The sequence below is a fragment of the Lycorma delicatula genome, chromosome 11 (genome assembly GCF_047948215.1).
Source record: "Lycorma delicatula isolate Av1 chromosome 11, ASM4794821v1, whole genome shotgun sequence".
In the NCBI taxonomy this organism is placed as follows: domain Eukaryota; kingdom Metazoa; phylum Arthropoda; class Insecta; order Hemiptera; family Fulgoridae; genus Lycorma; species Lycorma delicatula.
Window position 1 is genome coordinate 18005877 of NC_134465.1, and position 17979 is coordinate 18023855.

At 28.3% G+C, this 17979-nt stretch overlaps 1 protein-coding gene across 1 annotated transcript in view; it reads right to left on the bottom strand.

Moving 5' to 3' along the window:
- LOC142332474 (fat-like cadherin-related tumor suppressor homolog) overlaps positions 1-17979 on the bottom strand; it is a 170340-nt gene that overhangs the window by 79559 nt on the left and 72802 nt on the right. The window contains exons 14-18 of the mRNA XM_075378920.1: positions 15335-15587; positions 12711-12931; positions 6219-6412; positions 3842-4109; positions 731-889 (exon numbers count right to left, since the gene is read on the bottom strand). Coding sequence (XP_075235035.1) covers positions 731-889; positions 3842-4109; positions 6219-6412; positions 12711-12931; positions 15335-15587 — 1095 coding nt within the window. The remainder of the gene's footprint in view (positions 1-730; positions 890-3841; positions 4110-6218; positions 6413-12710; positions 12932-15334; positions 15588-17979) is intronic.

The window sequence follows — 17979 nt, forward strand, 5'->3', positions numbered from 1 at the left end:
TTATATGCTGTTCAATGATTGAAATTTTTAGTTTTAACGCATGCTGGTAAGGAAACAAGAACATAACACGTAATATCTTAAAGTTGCTAACTTATAAAACAATCATTTTCTGACACGGTTACTATTTTAAACAGATTTCAGATATTTTTAAGGGTGTATATGTGTGTGTGTATATATATGATATACCTATCTGGTTCATTATTTACTAGTGATAGGTCTTGGAATTATTACCTGAGATACAGCAAATAGAGGGGCTATCACATAGGCAAATATCATGCTGGATTTGTACACTAGAAACATATGATCTTCTTGAAGGAAGAATAATCAGGTAAGGGTGGTTCCTTCATACTTATTGCAATAATTTATCATGATACTTCTATGTAATTTTAAAACATGAAATTAAATCTCCAAATTAAAAAAAAATTGTGCAATTTTATACTACTCTGATATCCTTTTTTATATTAATAGTTTAACTTAAAAAACTTTATTTATAAATTACAACCAACAGAGTCAATACAACTAACTTAAAATAAAATGAACAAATTAGTACTGTACGCATCACTACCATTTAGCATATAAACTTATAATTTTGATTCAAATAGTTTCTTAAATGTTTATTAACACTAAAATTATAGTTCTTGTCTTTAATTATGGTACATTTGGGGAACACAAAATTAAATTACTGTATGAAATATTGTTTAGTAGCATGTACAGAAAAAGTAAACTTTACCTTAGTAATAACATCTCCTTTATGTGCATCAATAGAAACAACAGCATAATATGGTAAATTAACAAACATTGGACAATTATCATTAATATCTAATACAGTTACATTTACTGGAACATGAGCAACTCTTGCTAAGCCTCTTCCATATTCTTCACTTCTTGCCTGAAAATAAAAATTAAACTGATAAATGATTAGTTAAAGATTATACACGGTGATTCAAAGAAACAGGAAATTTTGAAAGTTGTGTTGATAGCCGTGGGCGATTTGTACCACTTGATAAGTGGCGCCAGCCTCTCTAACCTTTTTTTTTTTTTCCTTTTCTTTTTCCTGTTTAGCCTCCGGTAACTACCGTTTAGATAATTCTTCAGAGGATGAATGAGGATGATATGTATGAGTGTAAATGAAGTGTTAGTCTTGTACATTCTCAGTTCGACCGTTCCTGAGATGTGTGGTTAATTGAAACCCAACCACCAAAGAACACCGGTATCCACGATCTAGCCTCTCTAACCTAACCTGCCATTTAGTTGTCATGGATCCTTGGAGTGGTGTACAACGTGCATTTGCTATCAAAGCGTTTTACAAAAAAAATGGCAGTGTGGAGGGAGCGCGTAGAGAATTTTGCAATCATTTTAATCTAGGACGGCACGACCGTGTTCCATCAGCACATGCAATTAAAACATGGATATCTAATTTTGAGGAAACCGGTTCGGCAATGAAAAAGAAACAATCCAGGTCGTGAGCGAACCGTCCGTACACCACAGAATGTTCAACCTTTACAAGATGCTGTCACACAAAGTCCACATCGGTCAATCCATCGTCTCTCAGAATCTTTACAATTACATAGTTCAAGCGTTCGAAGAATGTTAGTGAAGGACTTGCATTCCATCCATACAAGTTGCAGATCGTCCAGGAACTGAAACCGAATGATGCAGTTGTGCGAGCACAGTTCTGTAATGTAATGCTTCAGAAGATAAATGATAACGAAGAGTTTGTTCACGAACTATGGATGTCAGACGAAGCGCATTTCCACCTCAGTGGATTTGTTAACAAGCAAAATTTCAGATACTGGGCACAAGAAAATCCTACGCAGCTACACCAGCGTCCATTGCACAGCCAGAAAGTGACCATGTGGTGTGGTACGTCATCTTACGGTGTTATAGGCCCTAATTTTTTTTGAGGATGACAATGGTCTTGCGATTACAGTGACTTCGGCTCGTTACGTAGCCATGCTTGAAACCTTCGTTGTGGAACAAAAGAGATTTCTACCAATTCTTAACACTGGTTTCAACAAGACGGAGCAACGTCACATACTGCACGAATATTGATGGCAGCTGTTCGCCGATTGTTTGGACAACGTGTCATTTCACGAAATGGTGACATTATATGGCCTCCCAGATCGCCTGATCTCTCAGCTTGCGATTACTTTTTGTGGGGTCACCTTAAAAGCAAAGTGTTCCACAGAAGACCTGCTATAACGGAAGAACTGAAGGCAAAGATCCGAGAAGCAATTGTGGAAATTCCAGTTGAGATGTTATGTCAAACGATGAACAATTTAACGAAGAGACTTCGTGAGTGTTTACGTAGAAGAGATGACATCACCTGCAAGATGTCATCTTTAAAAAATAAACTAAAATGTATGTATCCTAAAATGGCAACATTTGTACAATTACATGAAATAAAATTAATTTTCTAAAAAATATTTTTCATTAACGTTATTTATTTTTTTAAATTTCCTGTTTCTTTGAATCACTCTGTATTAAAAACAAGTATCCAAAAAAATATTAATGGTAATGTGTCAGAAAGGTGTGGTGGTTAGTGCTTGTTTTCTGATGATAATGGATGCTTGATTTTATTTCCATTATACTATTTTTCTAATTAATCACATCCAGGGGTTCAACTTATAGATACACTCACTACATGAACAAGTGATGTAACAGCCTATAGCTAAAAATCAATAAACGTGACGTAAATGTTTGGAAGCTTCTGAAATAATACATAAATCAATCAGATATTTAGCACTGAAAATTCAGTGCAAGGAAATATATCATTATTATATATTTAAATTATATTAAATTAAATTTGCTTCACACACCTTCATTTCCTGGATCTGAGAACCATAAACTTTTACTGTATAACTCAGGTCTCACATTTCATATATATATATATATATATATATATATATATATATATAATCTTTATAGATATTTAAAGTTTAAATAAACTTTTGAAACTTTCTTATTTGAAAAACTGCTTTTTTGGTTATTTCTACTTTATCTAAATCATAAAATCTAAAAAAAATAATGAACTGGTTTTCCTAATAATAAATTATAAAAATTAATGAAACTAAAATAGTAGTTCAGCTCCTAAGTGCACAGCTTGAATCACACAGACCTATCTAAATTTTTTAAAAACGTTTTTAATCAGGCATTCTTGAGTATACATCTAAAACTGTAAATTATATTTAACAATTACAATACTGTTTTTTTTTTAAATTGCATTTTATATTCAATAAAGTAAGAAGATTTTTAAAGAACTCTTATGTAGTTCTCTCACAAGAAGACTGACCTTTTGTTTCCAACACCCTCACTATTTTGCAATCAGAAATACACTGATTTTCGGAGTATAATGCAATATATAAGTCTGATTATACACAAGTATCGAGTTTAAACACAATCGCCACTGAGACTCACTGCATAAGCGTATATGAAAAGTATACCACTACACAATTAACATAATCTCAAATTGAAGTTATGTGGTCAGCTGTTAACCTTAAATGAGTGTAACTCTAGAAAAATTTGACCAATCTTTATCAAATTTTCACATGCACAACTTTAGATATGCTACTTACAGCATATCTAAATTTCAATGAAACTGAATGTGTAGTTTCGGAGATTTTCAAACCACAAAATGTTATACATAGGCCTATATATATATAAATAATATATGATCACCCCCCCCCCACACACCAATACCACCATGCGACTGAAAGCAGTACCACAATTTTCTCTGAATTGTCAGAAAAATGCAAATGTATAAAATATAAAAACCTATCTGAATTAAAACAAATGATCTAGTAACAAAAAAAGTAAAATTAAAAACAATAACAAAACTTACTTGTACAATAAGCTGATAATGCTCCTGTAATTCTCTATCAAATTTAATACCAGTTGTTCTAACAGCGCCAGACGTATGACCAATTTGAAACAATGGTGATGGATTTAAAATACTAAATATAAGATGTTCATTTAATTGACTACCAATAACATTTACAACAGCAACAGTCATAACTTTTGTTGAATTTTCAAGAACAGATCCAAGATATAATGGGCGTTGAAATACTAATCCTGAATTAAGACTCTGTTCCCACCGTATATTAACATATCTAAAGAAAGAAAAATTTAATTAACAAAATAATACTGTATAATATATAAAATAGCATATAAATATTACTTACATAACCTTCACATACAGAATAACCCACACTAATATTTTATTACAAAAATAAGAACTAAATCTGGAAAAAACGCAAAAACAGTCTATAAAAAAAATAAAAATCTTAACCTATTTGTGGATAGCTATTTTGATTATGAAAAAAAGTCATCAGTAGACACTGAGAAGTTATTTATAAAATTTCATTTTTTCATTTACATGTTTCTTCCATGTTTTACAGAGATCTCTGTTTCAACAGAATATTTGTAGAAATTCAATTAAAAATACTTAGACATCGATATCTATCTTAGACATTGATATCAGCGAAGGGGATGTGAAGGAAGGAATAAAGTAATAAGGGGGAAAATTAATTTTTATAAATAATTATATTCTGCTGCTAATTCCAGCAATTTTCTGAACTACTAATTAAATCAAAGATTAGTATAAGAAAGCTATATACTTCATATAAATAACAGAAAAATGAATAGTAACAATTAAACATTACTTACAAAACACCAGAAAAAGAGTATTTCTACCTGTATCTAAAAAATAAAGAGAACTGATAACTAAAAAATACGTTATATTATTTTAAACAATTTCATTTAAAAACAGTCAAAGTCATTTAAATTCTCAACTCACTCTGTCTATCGCACACATAACACAAATCCTTATACGTAGGACTGAATAAATTTGAAATTATCTCAAAAAAAAAAGAGAAACAATTACTGTTTAATGATGAAAAAGCTAATTATTATTAACAAATATATCAAAGAATTTATATTTATAATATAAGATTAAATATTTAATATATTTTAATTTTCACTTTCCAGACAAATACAACTGCAATAGCTATATTATAGGGGAAAGTATGGTAGTCATATAAAAAATGGGTTATCGGTTTTTTACAAATCTTTATATTTTAGGATCCAATTAGTTCATTTAGACCCCAAAAAAATTATATATGTATATGCATAAGTAAGAAAATATGTATTGCACTGCTTTTGGACTTATATTTCAGGACTGACTGAACCAACTTTCTTCAAATTTGACTCAAATATTTCGATATGTGGGGTATTGATCATATTACTTTTTTTTAATTTTTTAAGGGGTGGGGAATATCATGAAAAAACCAATTTTGATTTTCTTCTATAGAAAAAACTTTCCATTAAAGGAAATTTGTTACTTAAAATGCATGTGTAAATAAACCAATTTTTTTTTCAAAAATTAATCCCCAACTCTTTAAACTGAAGTATACGATATTTTTTGTTCTATTGCTCTATCTCCCTTCAATTTCAATATTCTTTAAAAATTTTATGAAGCTTTATACTTCATTTGTAGAGGTATCAAGAAATGTTTTCAATTTTTTTTAAATTACAATCCCCGGTCCTATAATGTAATAATCTTTAAAAAAATTTTCTTTTTCTTACTTTAGCCTTTACTGAAGGGGATGTTAGATTTAGAAAAAACTTTACTTAATCAAATTTGTTAAGTTTAACACCTATACGTGAATTCCATTAAAAAAAAATCTTAAAATTTATTACCCACCTCTAAAAATACATATTCTGTTTCTTTTTATTTTTTGGCTCTAATTTTTTAATTTTTATTATTAATAGCGGGAAAGTCATTCAATACTTTGCCATCTTTTTAAAAAAGCTGGTAAGATATTGATGCAAATATTAATCCCACATAATTATTCAATAATGAATTTTTCCAACATTATTTATAAAGTTTATAATTCCAGCTACCAAATTCCTTTTTATTATGAAAAGACATTTTTTAAAACTTACTTTATAATTAACTAATTTAGTGTAAAGACCAGTTTCCAGGCAATGCTGGACTCAGCCAGTTTTGCTGGTCTTCTATAGAAAATGATTGTTTAAGAATTCAAAATTCCCATCTGGTTTTAAATCTTAATTATTAAAAGATGTTTTTTTTTTTTGTAAATAGTTAAGCATTTTCTTTTTCTTTGTGTATAACAATGCTAAAAATAATCAAATGAATTTTCAAAGGACATTATAAATAAATAAAATATAATTAAATAAAGAGATTAATTTGAACTTACGCTTCACTAGTAAATCTTCCATCAGACACACTGACTTTTAATCTATGAGGTGCAGTTCTAGCCCCTCTTAATGTATCTTTAACAGTAATTAAACCAGTAGATGGATTTAAATTGTAAATATTTTCAGAATTACCACTTAATACTTCATAACTAAGTTTAGTTAAATCTTTAGAATCACCATCAGTAGCCTCTAACTACAAAAAAAAAATTAATTAATACAAGAATAATAATTTTAAATTTGTTATATATACATTTATAGTTAATACATTCATATAAAAAATTAAAAATTGTCATTTAATTTAATGCAGTAATATATTACATAATAATAATAATAATAATAATTTTAAAAAAGGAAATGGAATCAACATCAAAATGTACTAAAAAGTAAGAAATAATTTCATCCAAATAATTAATTCCTTAGATACTTTTTTCAGTTGGGGCGGGCCAAAACACATGATCATATTTAGGTGGTACATGAATGGACCACTATGAATGGATTGTGTATATAAAATCGCAAATGGAAAAGCAATCAAAGCACATAAATATAAATTCCACTGATGTAATATCAGTATTCATTTTTATGAAGTATACGTGCAAATTATATTAGAGAACAAATTTATATAATATCTAGCCAGAAATTAATTTTGTAGAAGCAGATGCCAATTCAAAAATTTTTTTGAAGAATTAATTAAGTATTTAGACAAAATTATTTCTTACTTTTTAGAGCATTTTGATTGATGTCAGTTATAACTATTTTTTTAAAATATTATTTTATAATTTTCTTTGTCTGATTAATAATGATAAGTTATTTGGTGGAATTAATATGTGTTTTTGTGCGTAATGAAGCTGCCTCCAGTCAAAGGCCATTGATGTTTTGTTTCAAGTTCTTGGTGTGAAGCAGAAATAAATTTGTGGCATCAGTTTCCATTTTGTGAGCTAACAACAAATATGAGACAAAGAAATTACACGGAGTTCAATGATTTATTAAATAACTTGTGTTTTGGCAAAGTTATAACTGGCCAATTGGAAATTCTTTATGAAAGAAGGAAGGTACGAATTTGTAGATGGAAATGTTGTAAGAATATTCGTATCTATTAAATTAGTTGATGAATATAATTGTAATATGACTGATATGATATCTAAAACAAATGGTGTTTATATTATTAACACTATTGATGAATCACGAGCAGCTGCAACATATGGGAAAACTTTTCCCATCCCGGTAATGTCATTCCAGTAGATGTCAATAATTGTGGTGGTCTGTTGTAAAACAGACAATTGGCAGAGGGTTCAAGAGTTATTTTGAGGCATAATACATCGATTTCTGATAGTTTAGTTAACAGTGCTATGGGAATTGTAAATAAATTCAAATGGTCAGCCCTAAGAAGGGACCAACTGCAAAGGGGTAAGTTACCAAAAGTTGTGTTAATAAAATCTGGTGATGAAACAATATCTACAAAAATGAAAGATGAAGGTGGTGGTGTACTTACTACTTCCATAAGTACAATGTTTCAAGCTACTAAAGGAAATGGAGGTGTAGAAAGATGTTTGCTACCTTTAATTTTAAGTTGGGTTGTAATAATACACAAATTGCAAGGTACAACATTAAATACAGCTGTAGTAGATTTGAGGAAAAAGATGTTTGCAAAAGGACAAGATTATGTTGCTCTAAGTCGAGTCAGAAACTTAGATGGCTTTGCTTAGTTGTCCAACCTTGCAAGAGATCGCAAAAGACCATGCAATGAGATGCATGCATATAGAATTATACGAATCCCACTGTCCCTACACCGATGCTGAATAGTATAATATCATGTTATAGATCATATAATATCATCTAATGTGATGCATACATATAGAATAGCAGGATTCCTACTGTCCCTACCAACCAGCCACTAACATTATATTTTTTGTCAATTTTCAGACTGATTTTTTTATGTCTAAAAAGTTTTTTCAACATCATGGTACCACCATGAAAAGTAGCTGTGTTGATTGCATCAAGATATATTTGAATCGAATTAATAGGAAAAAATTATGCATGGACAAAGATAAAAAGAAAAATATATTGGTTGAATACATAACCTTCTTTTCTGAAGTTGGTTTGTGTCTAAAAATTTTTTGAACATCACGGTACCACAGTGAAATGCAGCTGAATCAATTGCAACCAGATTTATTTGAATTGGATTAATAGGAAATAAGTTATGTGCGAACAAACATAAAAAAAAAAGAAAATTTACAGGTCGAATTCATAACTTCCTTTTTGAAGTCTGTTAAAAAAGAAAGGAACTATTAAATATTCATTAACTTAAGGTATTATAATAGACACCTTGATTTGTTCGTTTCGTTTCAGAGATATATGTTCTATATATAGGCTTACCATACGTCCATATTAGCCCGGACAGTCCTGGTTTTTCAGTGCTAACAGGGGCCACAACCTTTTACTCTGGCAACACAACAGGGGCAATGTTTTATGTTGTTTTTGTGTGTGAAATAACTCAACTACACGTTTTCGATAATTTTATCACTATTTTTTTTTTGTCTCATCGTTTAGCAACGGGCAAAAGAAAATGTGTGTTTAATGTTAACCTGTAACAGGATTACAAATTTTTAAAATTGTATAGTGACAGTAACAATGAACGTGTTTATTGCACACTATGTACTAGAGAATTTTCTGTTGGACAAGAAAGGAAAGGGTGATACTGAAGACCACGTAAAAACAGCTAAACATAGGAGGGCTATTAATGCTACTGCTTTAGCAAACATAAGAGATTTTTTTTAAAGCCAAAGATGGGAATAACAATAACATTGATCAGGAGTGTGCTGCTAAAGAAGCTACATTTTCATACCACATTGCTAAACACAAATTCAGTTTCAAAACATCAGACTGCACATCTGAACTAGTTAAAAAGTTATATGACCCAAAATTTTCATCTGCTAGAACCAAAACCGAAGCAATTATTTTTAATGTTATTTCGCCATTTATATTTGATAATATGTTGCATTCTTTAAAAAACATTAATTATATAACAATAACGATGGATAGCTCAAACAGAAGTGAAATAAAACTTGTTCCAATTGTAAGATATTTCAGTCTGGAGGAGAGAATTCAAGTTAAACTTTTAAATTTTGATGAAGTGTCAAGTGAAACTGCTCAAATTTTGACTCAGTATCTTTTGAAGTGTGTGAACAAATACAAACTTGAAGAAAAGTTTGTGTGTTATACTGCTGATAACACAAACAGTAATTTTAATGGTGTTAAGAGAAAGGGGAATGAAACTGTGTTCAGAAAAGTTCAAAGTGATTTAGATAGACCTACTTTAAAATTGGTTGTTCAATCCACATTGTACACAATTCAGTACAAACAGCATGTGATTCTCTACCCCTGAACATAAAAGTTATTGCTATAAAAATTTATAAGTATTTTCACATATATACAGTAACAGTAACGAAACTTAAAAAGTTCTGTGATTTGTGGAAACAGATTACAAAAAAGTATTATCTCACAGCAGTACAAGGTTCCTTAGTTTTACCTACAATAGAAAAAATTCTTTCCATTTTTGTTGGCCTAAAATCATACTTCTTATCTTGTTACAAATGCCCAAAATTATTATTTGATTTTTTGAAAATCTAGAAGTGAACTGTTTTAGAAATGTTTATATGGTACTCTACAGTTATTTAATAATGTAGTTCTTAAATTGGAAGCTAATTCTATCACAGCAACAGAAGCATTTCAGATATATTCTGAATTAATATGTCAACTTCAGGAAAGAAAACCCCTCAAATTTATACCACCTTCTGCCAAAGAATTGCTATGCACTTAAAAAAATAATGATGTTCAAGAACAAAAATTCTTCTCAAGCTCAGACAATTTTTACAATTCTAGTATCCAGTTGTGGAGAACCAGTTTTGATAAAGTTAGTTAGTAAGTTTCAGTGGATAAATTTACAAACTGAAATTGCCTGGTCTGATTTAGAAGAGAATGCACAAGTTGTTAATGAAGTTATAAAAAATTCCATAAATATTGATGACCTGTTTGATAAATGTACATTGTTGAATCAGGTAATTCAAAACCAAAAGGTAGGCTGTGGTTCAGGTTCTGAAAAAGTACCAGATACTATTGAAGAGAAGTGGAAAGCAATTTTTAAGGTGTTTCAAAAGACTGATATTTCATGTTGCAATATTCCTAAAATGGTTGAGTTTGTGATGTCTTTATCTGGAACATCTGGTCCAGTTGAGAGAGTTTTTTTCAATTACGGGGAACATTTGGTCTGCAGAAAGGGGTAGAGACTTTCAGTATCTACTGTTAAACATCTGCTAAAGGTTAAAATTAATTCAGAACTTTCTTGTGAATTTTATGATGTGATTAAAACAAACGAACCATTTCTGATAAAAGTCATGTCTAGTGAAAATTACAACTGAATAAATAAAGTTTAATGCTTTAGTAAATTGTTAAGACTTTTAAGTAGTTTCAAAAATATGTCCTGTTTTGGACCCAAAAAAATACGGTAAGTCTATCTATATAATATTAATACACTATATTTATTTTTTTTAAATTAATGAAATTAGTTTGTGACCTGGCCAATTCAGTTTTTTAATAATAATATTCCTTAATACTATGCCTAGCTACCATTCTATTTCTGGGAATAAATAACTAATTCTTGAGTATAACAAGCTATAAACATACTCATTTCATGATCATAGAATACAGTTGCTTACAGGCCCTGAATTAAGGAAACTGCACTAATACATGGACAGTTCTGGAATATCATAAGAATTAATCAATTACAACTTTCAATAATGGTATTCTAATTTAGGTATTTTTATTGAATACTGGCTCTACTAGATATTTGTTTAAACAACCACTCTATTTCTTTTTAAGAAAATGAAAACACTATCTGATTAAATACTTAAAATGAAAAGTATAAGATAAGAATAGGTTTCCTTATAACTATGATGTAAATTTCTTATCACAATGATATAAATGCAACTCTGTAATTGAATCTGATGTATTATAGCTGGTTATCTGAAATTTGTTCTGTACATTTATCACGTAAGCAGCTTAATTTTGCTACTCACATTTAACATGAACATTTGGTATTTGTCGACTGCCAAACACAATGTTATTGAGCTCCTGCAACTGCAAGGCTATCTACTGGGAACCAAGATTTGTCACAATAGAATGCTATGGATCTTTACAAAACTGACAGTGTTGCAGTACCAAACATTCCCATATGGAACATTTGGCACCAAAGCCATACAACAGGTGTTGTATGGCTTTGAATGCTTGTTGGGGTTTTTGAAATGGAGGAATAAAAGATAGGGTAACTGTCAGGTATAAAGTGGAATTCTATTCGTCGAATACATGTAGCATCACATAACAGGGGATGAGAACTTGTTCTAGAAAATACTCAGTGCAATAAGGGACACCTTGTTGCTGAAAGTCACCATGTAGCAGTCGGTAAGTAAATTTTCCATGATCTTTAAGTTGGAAAATAGCAGCAGAGCGTAAATTAAATATGAATAAAAAAATTCATTTGAAAAATCCACAGATTTGAAAGGAAAAAGTGGTGGTGCTGTATTCAATAAAAGTACCCTTATTTGTTATTGTATTTAAAAGTAGTATTTAATTAAATTATTTTCTCAGTGAAGATTACTTTTGAAAGTTTATAGATAAGAATAAATTGACTATTTCAGTGAATCATTTGATGTAATTGAAATATAATTTTGATGAAATCTACCCTAGCAATAAGAAACTGAATTCAATGAAAAGCATATGGTTTAATTTTTTTAAGGTTATAGAATACAAAGTACTTGGTTTTAATCTACTCTATTAGTATTATTATTTTTGGAAGATGAAAATGAAGACATATATTGGAATGTAAACTAAGTAAAACTGTTTTTCATGTGCAATTTTGTACTGAAAACAATTCTTGTTTTCAATATATAAAATTTGTTTTGTTTAGGTCAAATTCTTTTAATTTTAATAATTTTTTGTGGATTTTTTTTAAACATAAAATTATGATAATAAAAATTTACTTATAGCAGCTAGCTATAAGTAACAACTAGTAACATTATGATAATAATTATTAAGAACCCAAAAATTACATTATTTTGCAGTATATATATATATATATATATATATATATATATATATGTATACTGCAACATGAAAATTCATGTATGCAATAAAACATTGTAACCTATTTAGGTTACATGTTTTATCACCATTAAGAAAACATTAAATTTGATACCATAAACCATATCTCTCAAATCAGAAAATGTATCTCAAACAAGATTGCAATGTAATAAATGAAAATAAATCAATAAATGACTGTTGGCCAATTAACTGACATGTCCACAAGTCAAACGGTTGAGAAGAGTTAGTTAACAAATAAAAATATTTGCAGTGTAATATAAAAAAAGAACATTATCATTTTAAGAATATAATCTGACAAAATAATTTTAAATTATTAGTTTAAAAATAAATTTGTTTACCTGAATTACAGCAATATTAGTATATGTAGGCATTAAAACAGATATATTATATTCTTTTTGGGTAAAAGAAGGCACACAGTCATTTGTATCTAAAATATCTATATGAACTTCAGCTGTCGTCTCAGATGATAATCTAGGCTTACCTAGATCTGATACTCTAACGTGAAATACAGCTTTAGGCAAACTTTCATGATCCAAATTAACAACAGTACGTATTGCACCTAAAATAAATTAGTAAAAATTAATAAACTATAAGTCAGAACCAGTTTGCATAAAGTACAACATAAAGCAGAAGTCATTCGCTGTTACTTTCACCTGCTTAGTTGGGTGACTTTATATAATTTTTAGTTTATAATGTTAAATATTTATAATGCTTAGCTTAATAAGCACTAAATAATAAAATAAATCAACCATGGACAGTTCTGGAATTTTTTCAGAATAAACAAAACTTAATAAAATCCATGAATTGCATAACAACACACTAAATTTAAATAATGTCAGCGCATTAAACTCATTAACTTTTTTTTAATATTTACTTGATAGACACTACATCAGTTACAGAACAAGACTGTAAATGAAGGTGTTATTTTTTTCTGTATTATATTTTAACTACGATAAAAACAAGAATAATGAAAACAAAAATGATCAATACTCTAAAAGCTTAGAGCTGTGATCACAAATATGGATAAAAAAGTTAAATCAATATAAAGCAGTAACACTACTTCTTCATTCTTACGCATAGCAAATGGAAAAAATGTTACAGTATGATAATAAACCAGTTAGGATGTCAAAATCAAGAGAGAAAAAATATGAAATGACACATGAGAGAATATTATAAAGGATATGGGATCATTTGATACATTAAAATAAGACAAATTACTTAAAAAATTGTTTCTATGGAATTTAAGTTTCATCTGAAAAAATGATTAAACGACGACATAACTAACTGAATAAGCTAAAACAACTTTAATTAGATTATATATAATCTAATTAAAAGTAAAAAATATATATATATATATTACTGAAATTAATCTTTTTAAGATTCATATTAATTCTCTGCACGGTTAAATTATATTTAAATTTTATAAAATAAATCACCTTATTATTTCAGTCATGACTAACGACGCGGGATCCCACAAAACTATTTTCATGAAAAATTACAGTAAGATACATCTTAATATATGTTATCTCAATATTCTGTGTGGTTTATTTAAAAGAATTTATATATATATATATATATATATATATATATATATATATATATATATAAAATCTAATTACATATTTATAATAATATAATTTAAATTATCTAATATATTTCTAATATTATAAAAATATATTTATTTATAAATGCAAATGTGTGTGCGTATCTGAAAGTAACAGTTTTCAAAATTAATTACCCAATTATGACATAGTAGCAACAGAAGTAGGATCCTTGAAACTTAGATAGCATGATCGCTATTTGCAATCATAGTTTTCTTATCATAGATTTGGTTTTGTAGCAGTAAAAAAAAGGAGTAATTTTTATATGTTAATCCTCAATGTACTATGAAAGAATGTACTCATCACTGGTGAGTTTTGTAAGGTAGAGAGAGTATGATTGATTTTTCTTATATTTTATAATTTTTTAGTAATATTTTAAAATACATCAGTAACATGCACTTCTCTAAAAGCAGAAAAAATTATGAATCTAATATTGTTTTTTGAATGAAACTTCATGAGCAAAATATCTTCAAATTACACAGTTAGCTTTTCTTTTAATAAAGGTTCATCTTTTGAATATAGTAATTTGACTTTTACTAGAAAATATATAATATATAAAAGATGAAACAGTAACATTTTTACCTCAAAACTTGTGAATAATTTTATTTTCTTGATATTTCTTTCTTTTAACAGTATTCTAAATTAATTAGTAATGTTTAAAGTTTCAGAATAAGAAGGCTTTTATTATTTGTTTTATACACAAATTATTTTTTATATAAAAAATAGATTTAGACAAAAAATGGATTGGGAAATACAGTAAATTAATTTGATAACAATGAAAAATTGTCACCTTTTAAATAAATCTAGTAAAAGTAAATAAATTCCTCTAGTACTATGCATAGATAACCAGTACAACATGTTATGTACTCAAGAATAAATATTGTTATCTACTGACTAAAGACAGTGTATGTAATAATTCACAAACTTCTTAACAGAGAAGAGGACAGAAGTATCTTGTTTTAACTAATTTAAACTAATCTTTCTTATATTGTATATAAAATACCAGAAGCAAAAGAGACACTGTTAGGGTTTCTTTTTCTGAAAGTAATGATATTCATTATATTGCTGTATAGTGAACTATTTCCTTTTCACTATTTGCTAATAGTGAACACTTGATGCATGAAGTTTTGGATATCACCAGGATTTCAGTGTGCTTGTAATGCTGATGTATAACAGTCTATTTCTAGCACAGTTAAAAAGAGAATAAGAAACCACTTCACATATCAATTTCTATAATAATCAGGTCATGAAATCTTATTATTGTTGGGAATAACTGAGCAATTACAATTTTCTTAAAGTAAAATCCATTTCAACCATTAATATTTCAAATAAATAATATAATAATAAAAACATCAAGTTACCTGTACTAGAATCAATATGGAACATACGTCGTGGCCCAGCTTCAACAATGTCAAATTGTAACAATGCATTCAACTCAGAATCAGCATCACTAGCTTTTATAACCAAAGGAGCACTATCATTAGTTAAAACAAGAGAACCAATTGGAGCATCTTCTGATACAATTCCTTTATAAGTTGCTTGAGTAAATCTAGGTGCATTATCATTGCGATCTAATACATGAACAATTACATGACAAACTGCTTTTGCACCAGCCTGTAAAAAAGAATAAATGATAATTCCACAGTAGGCTTATTACAATATGTATTAATTACACATGAACACCCATCACCAGTAGAAATTTTGAACTCACTAATAATTTGAAATTATTTTTGAACCTAAATTTTTGGATTAATTCATTTTTAATTTTTTGGATACACTCATTAGTTATTTTATAATTATCTAACATTAGATGCGAATAAAACAATTCCAATGTGCCTTTTACGTAAACTAGCTTTAATTGCAAGGATAATATTTACCTGAGTAGTATAGAAACCTCAGGTCCTGGAGTAATTTACCCCCACCACTTTACACCAGTATATGAGTAAATTATACAATACATTATAGAAGATTCCCCCCACCACCTTATATACTGCTATAATCGCCCCCACCACTTTTATGTTAACACTCATTATTAAAATTATTTTCATTATAATAAGACCATGAATTCTGAGCGAATTGATAATGCTAGTAAATTAGTATTTTGTTACAAAAATCTGTCCAAGTATGATTTAGTTACATCTTTAGGTAATATAAAAGATGATATTGAACAATTGTATAAAAAATACACTTCTAATCCATTTAATATAGAATTAATTTGGGAATATATTAAAGATGTTTTTATTTCATATCGAAAAAATCTTTATAAATCAAATAGAGTGGATTTGATTAATAAAGATTTATTTACAAGGGAATAAAAAAAGATTCTCGTATATTTGATAAAGATTGCAATTTAAACGTTTTAAATCATGAGCTTTATAAAGACTGTTTATTCAATAGAAACATTTCATATTCCACCTCGAAATCATTACGTAGTTTTAATCACCAAATATACTCGATTGATCAATGTAAAAAAGCTCTCTCTCCATATGATGACAAAAGATTTGTATTGGAAAACCTTATAGATACATTCCCATATGGGGATAAAGAAATTGATAAATATATATTAAAAAAAAAAGAAAAGAAACTAGTTTAAATGTATTGTGTATTTGCATGAATAAATAATTTTTTAAATATTGGACTATTTTATTTATTTAAAATAATAACCTTTTTTACAATTCTATATATTATGCAACATCAATGCCACATGTAAACTCTACATCATGGTAATTATGACCATTAGTCGTTTCTCTCATACCCTTGTATATTATATAAACGTCTTTAGAATTGTTAATTTCACTCAAATCTGACAGTGTAAGATCATTGAACCTTTCCGGTAAAAATATTTTTCCAAATCCTTCAATTGTAGCAATAATTGAATCACCATTTTTTGTTTTTATAAAGTCTACTTTTTGAATTCGATAACGCCTATTTTGCATCATTTCATTAATCTTTTTAATATTGTTAGAATAATTTAAACTATTCAATTTATCGAAAATATTAGACATTTTTACTAGTCTATATAAAAAGTAAAATTAATATGTTGTTGATGATGTAAATTTTTTTGTTATTTTCATTTAGAGATAATTCATTGTAATAATTAATGAAAGATGGCTATTGTCAATAGCATTGACCTCGTTACTATTCACAACCTCTGTAAATGAATAATAATGTCAATAAAACGTAGAAATACAATACCAAGAATGAAACAATTAACATTCTATATATGCAAATGCAAAAAATAAATTGAATAAAACATTACAAAGGTAAAATTTTCTCAATTTGGTATAAATCTTTGTTTGTGATGATAAAAACGCCCTTTTATGACTTTGTTTCGGGAATCAATTAGTTCATAGGTAACATAGGTAACAGGATTGGATTTACTATGTAGAGGGTGTATTTTAAATATTTAATTTGTCCAATTTGGTATATAGCCTTTTCAAATACTTTTTATGTTTACTTATACGAACACTGTCGCCTACATTAAATTTAATTTTTACAACTTTTTTTCTATCGTATATTTTATTTAAATTTGCCAAAACTTGCACTTGTTTACATCTTTGTGTTTAAATAATGTAGCTGAATGTATAGAATTACTGTATTCATCTAACAGTGATTGCAAACTATCAATCCATTTATAGTTGCCATATTCTGTAAATTTAGTCCACATTTTTGTTTTCAACGTCACATTATTGAAACGTTCAATAATGGCGGCCTTTTTATCTGAATGGGTGGAATAATGATTTATATTGAATCTTTTCAACAAGGTTTTCACATATGAATTGTAAAATTCCTTTCCCTGATCTGTTTGAAAATGTTTCATTTTATGTCTTTCCAATATCGGTTCCAAAGCAAACGCGACCTCTTTACCAGTCTTGTTATTTAATGGCACACCGTATGCAAATTTCGTAAACATCAATTATAGTCAATAAATATTTATCACCTTTATTGGATCGAGAATAAGTAATCATTTCAACTATATCTGCTTGTACTAGGTCGTCTAGACCCT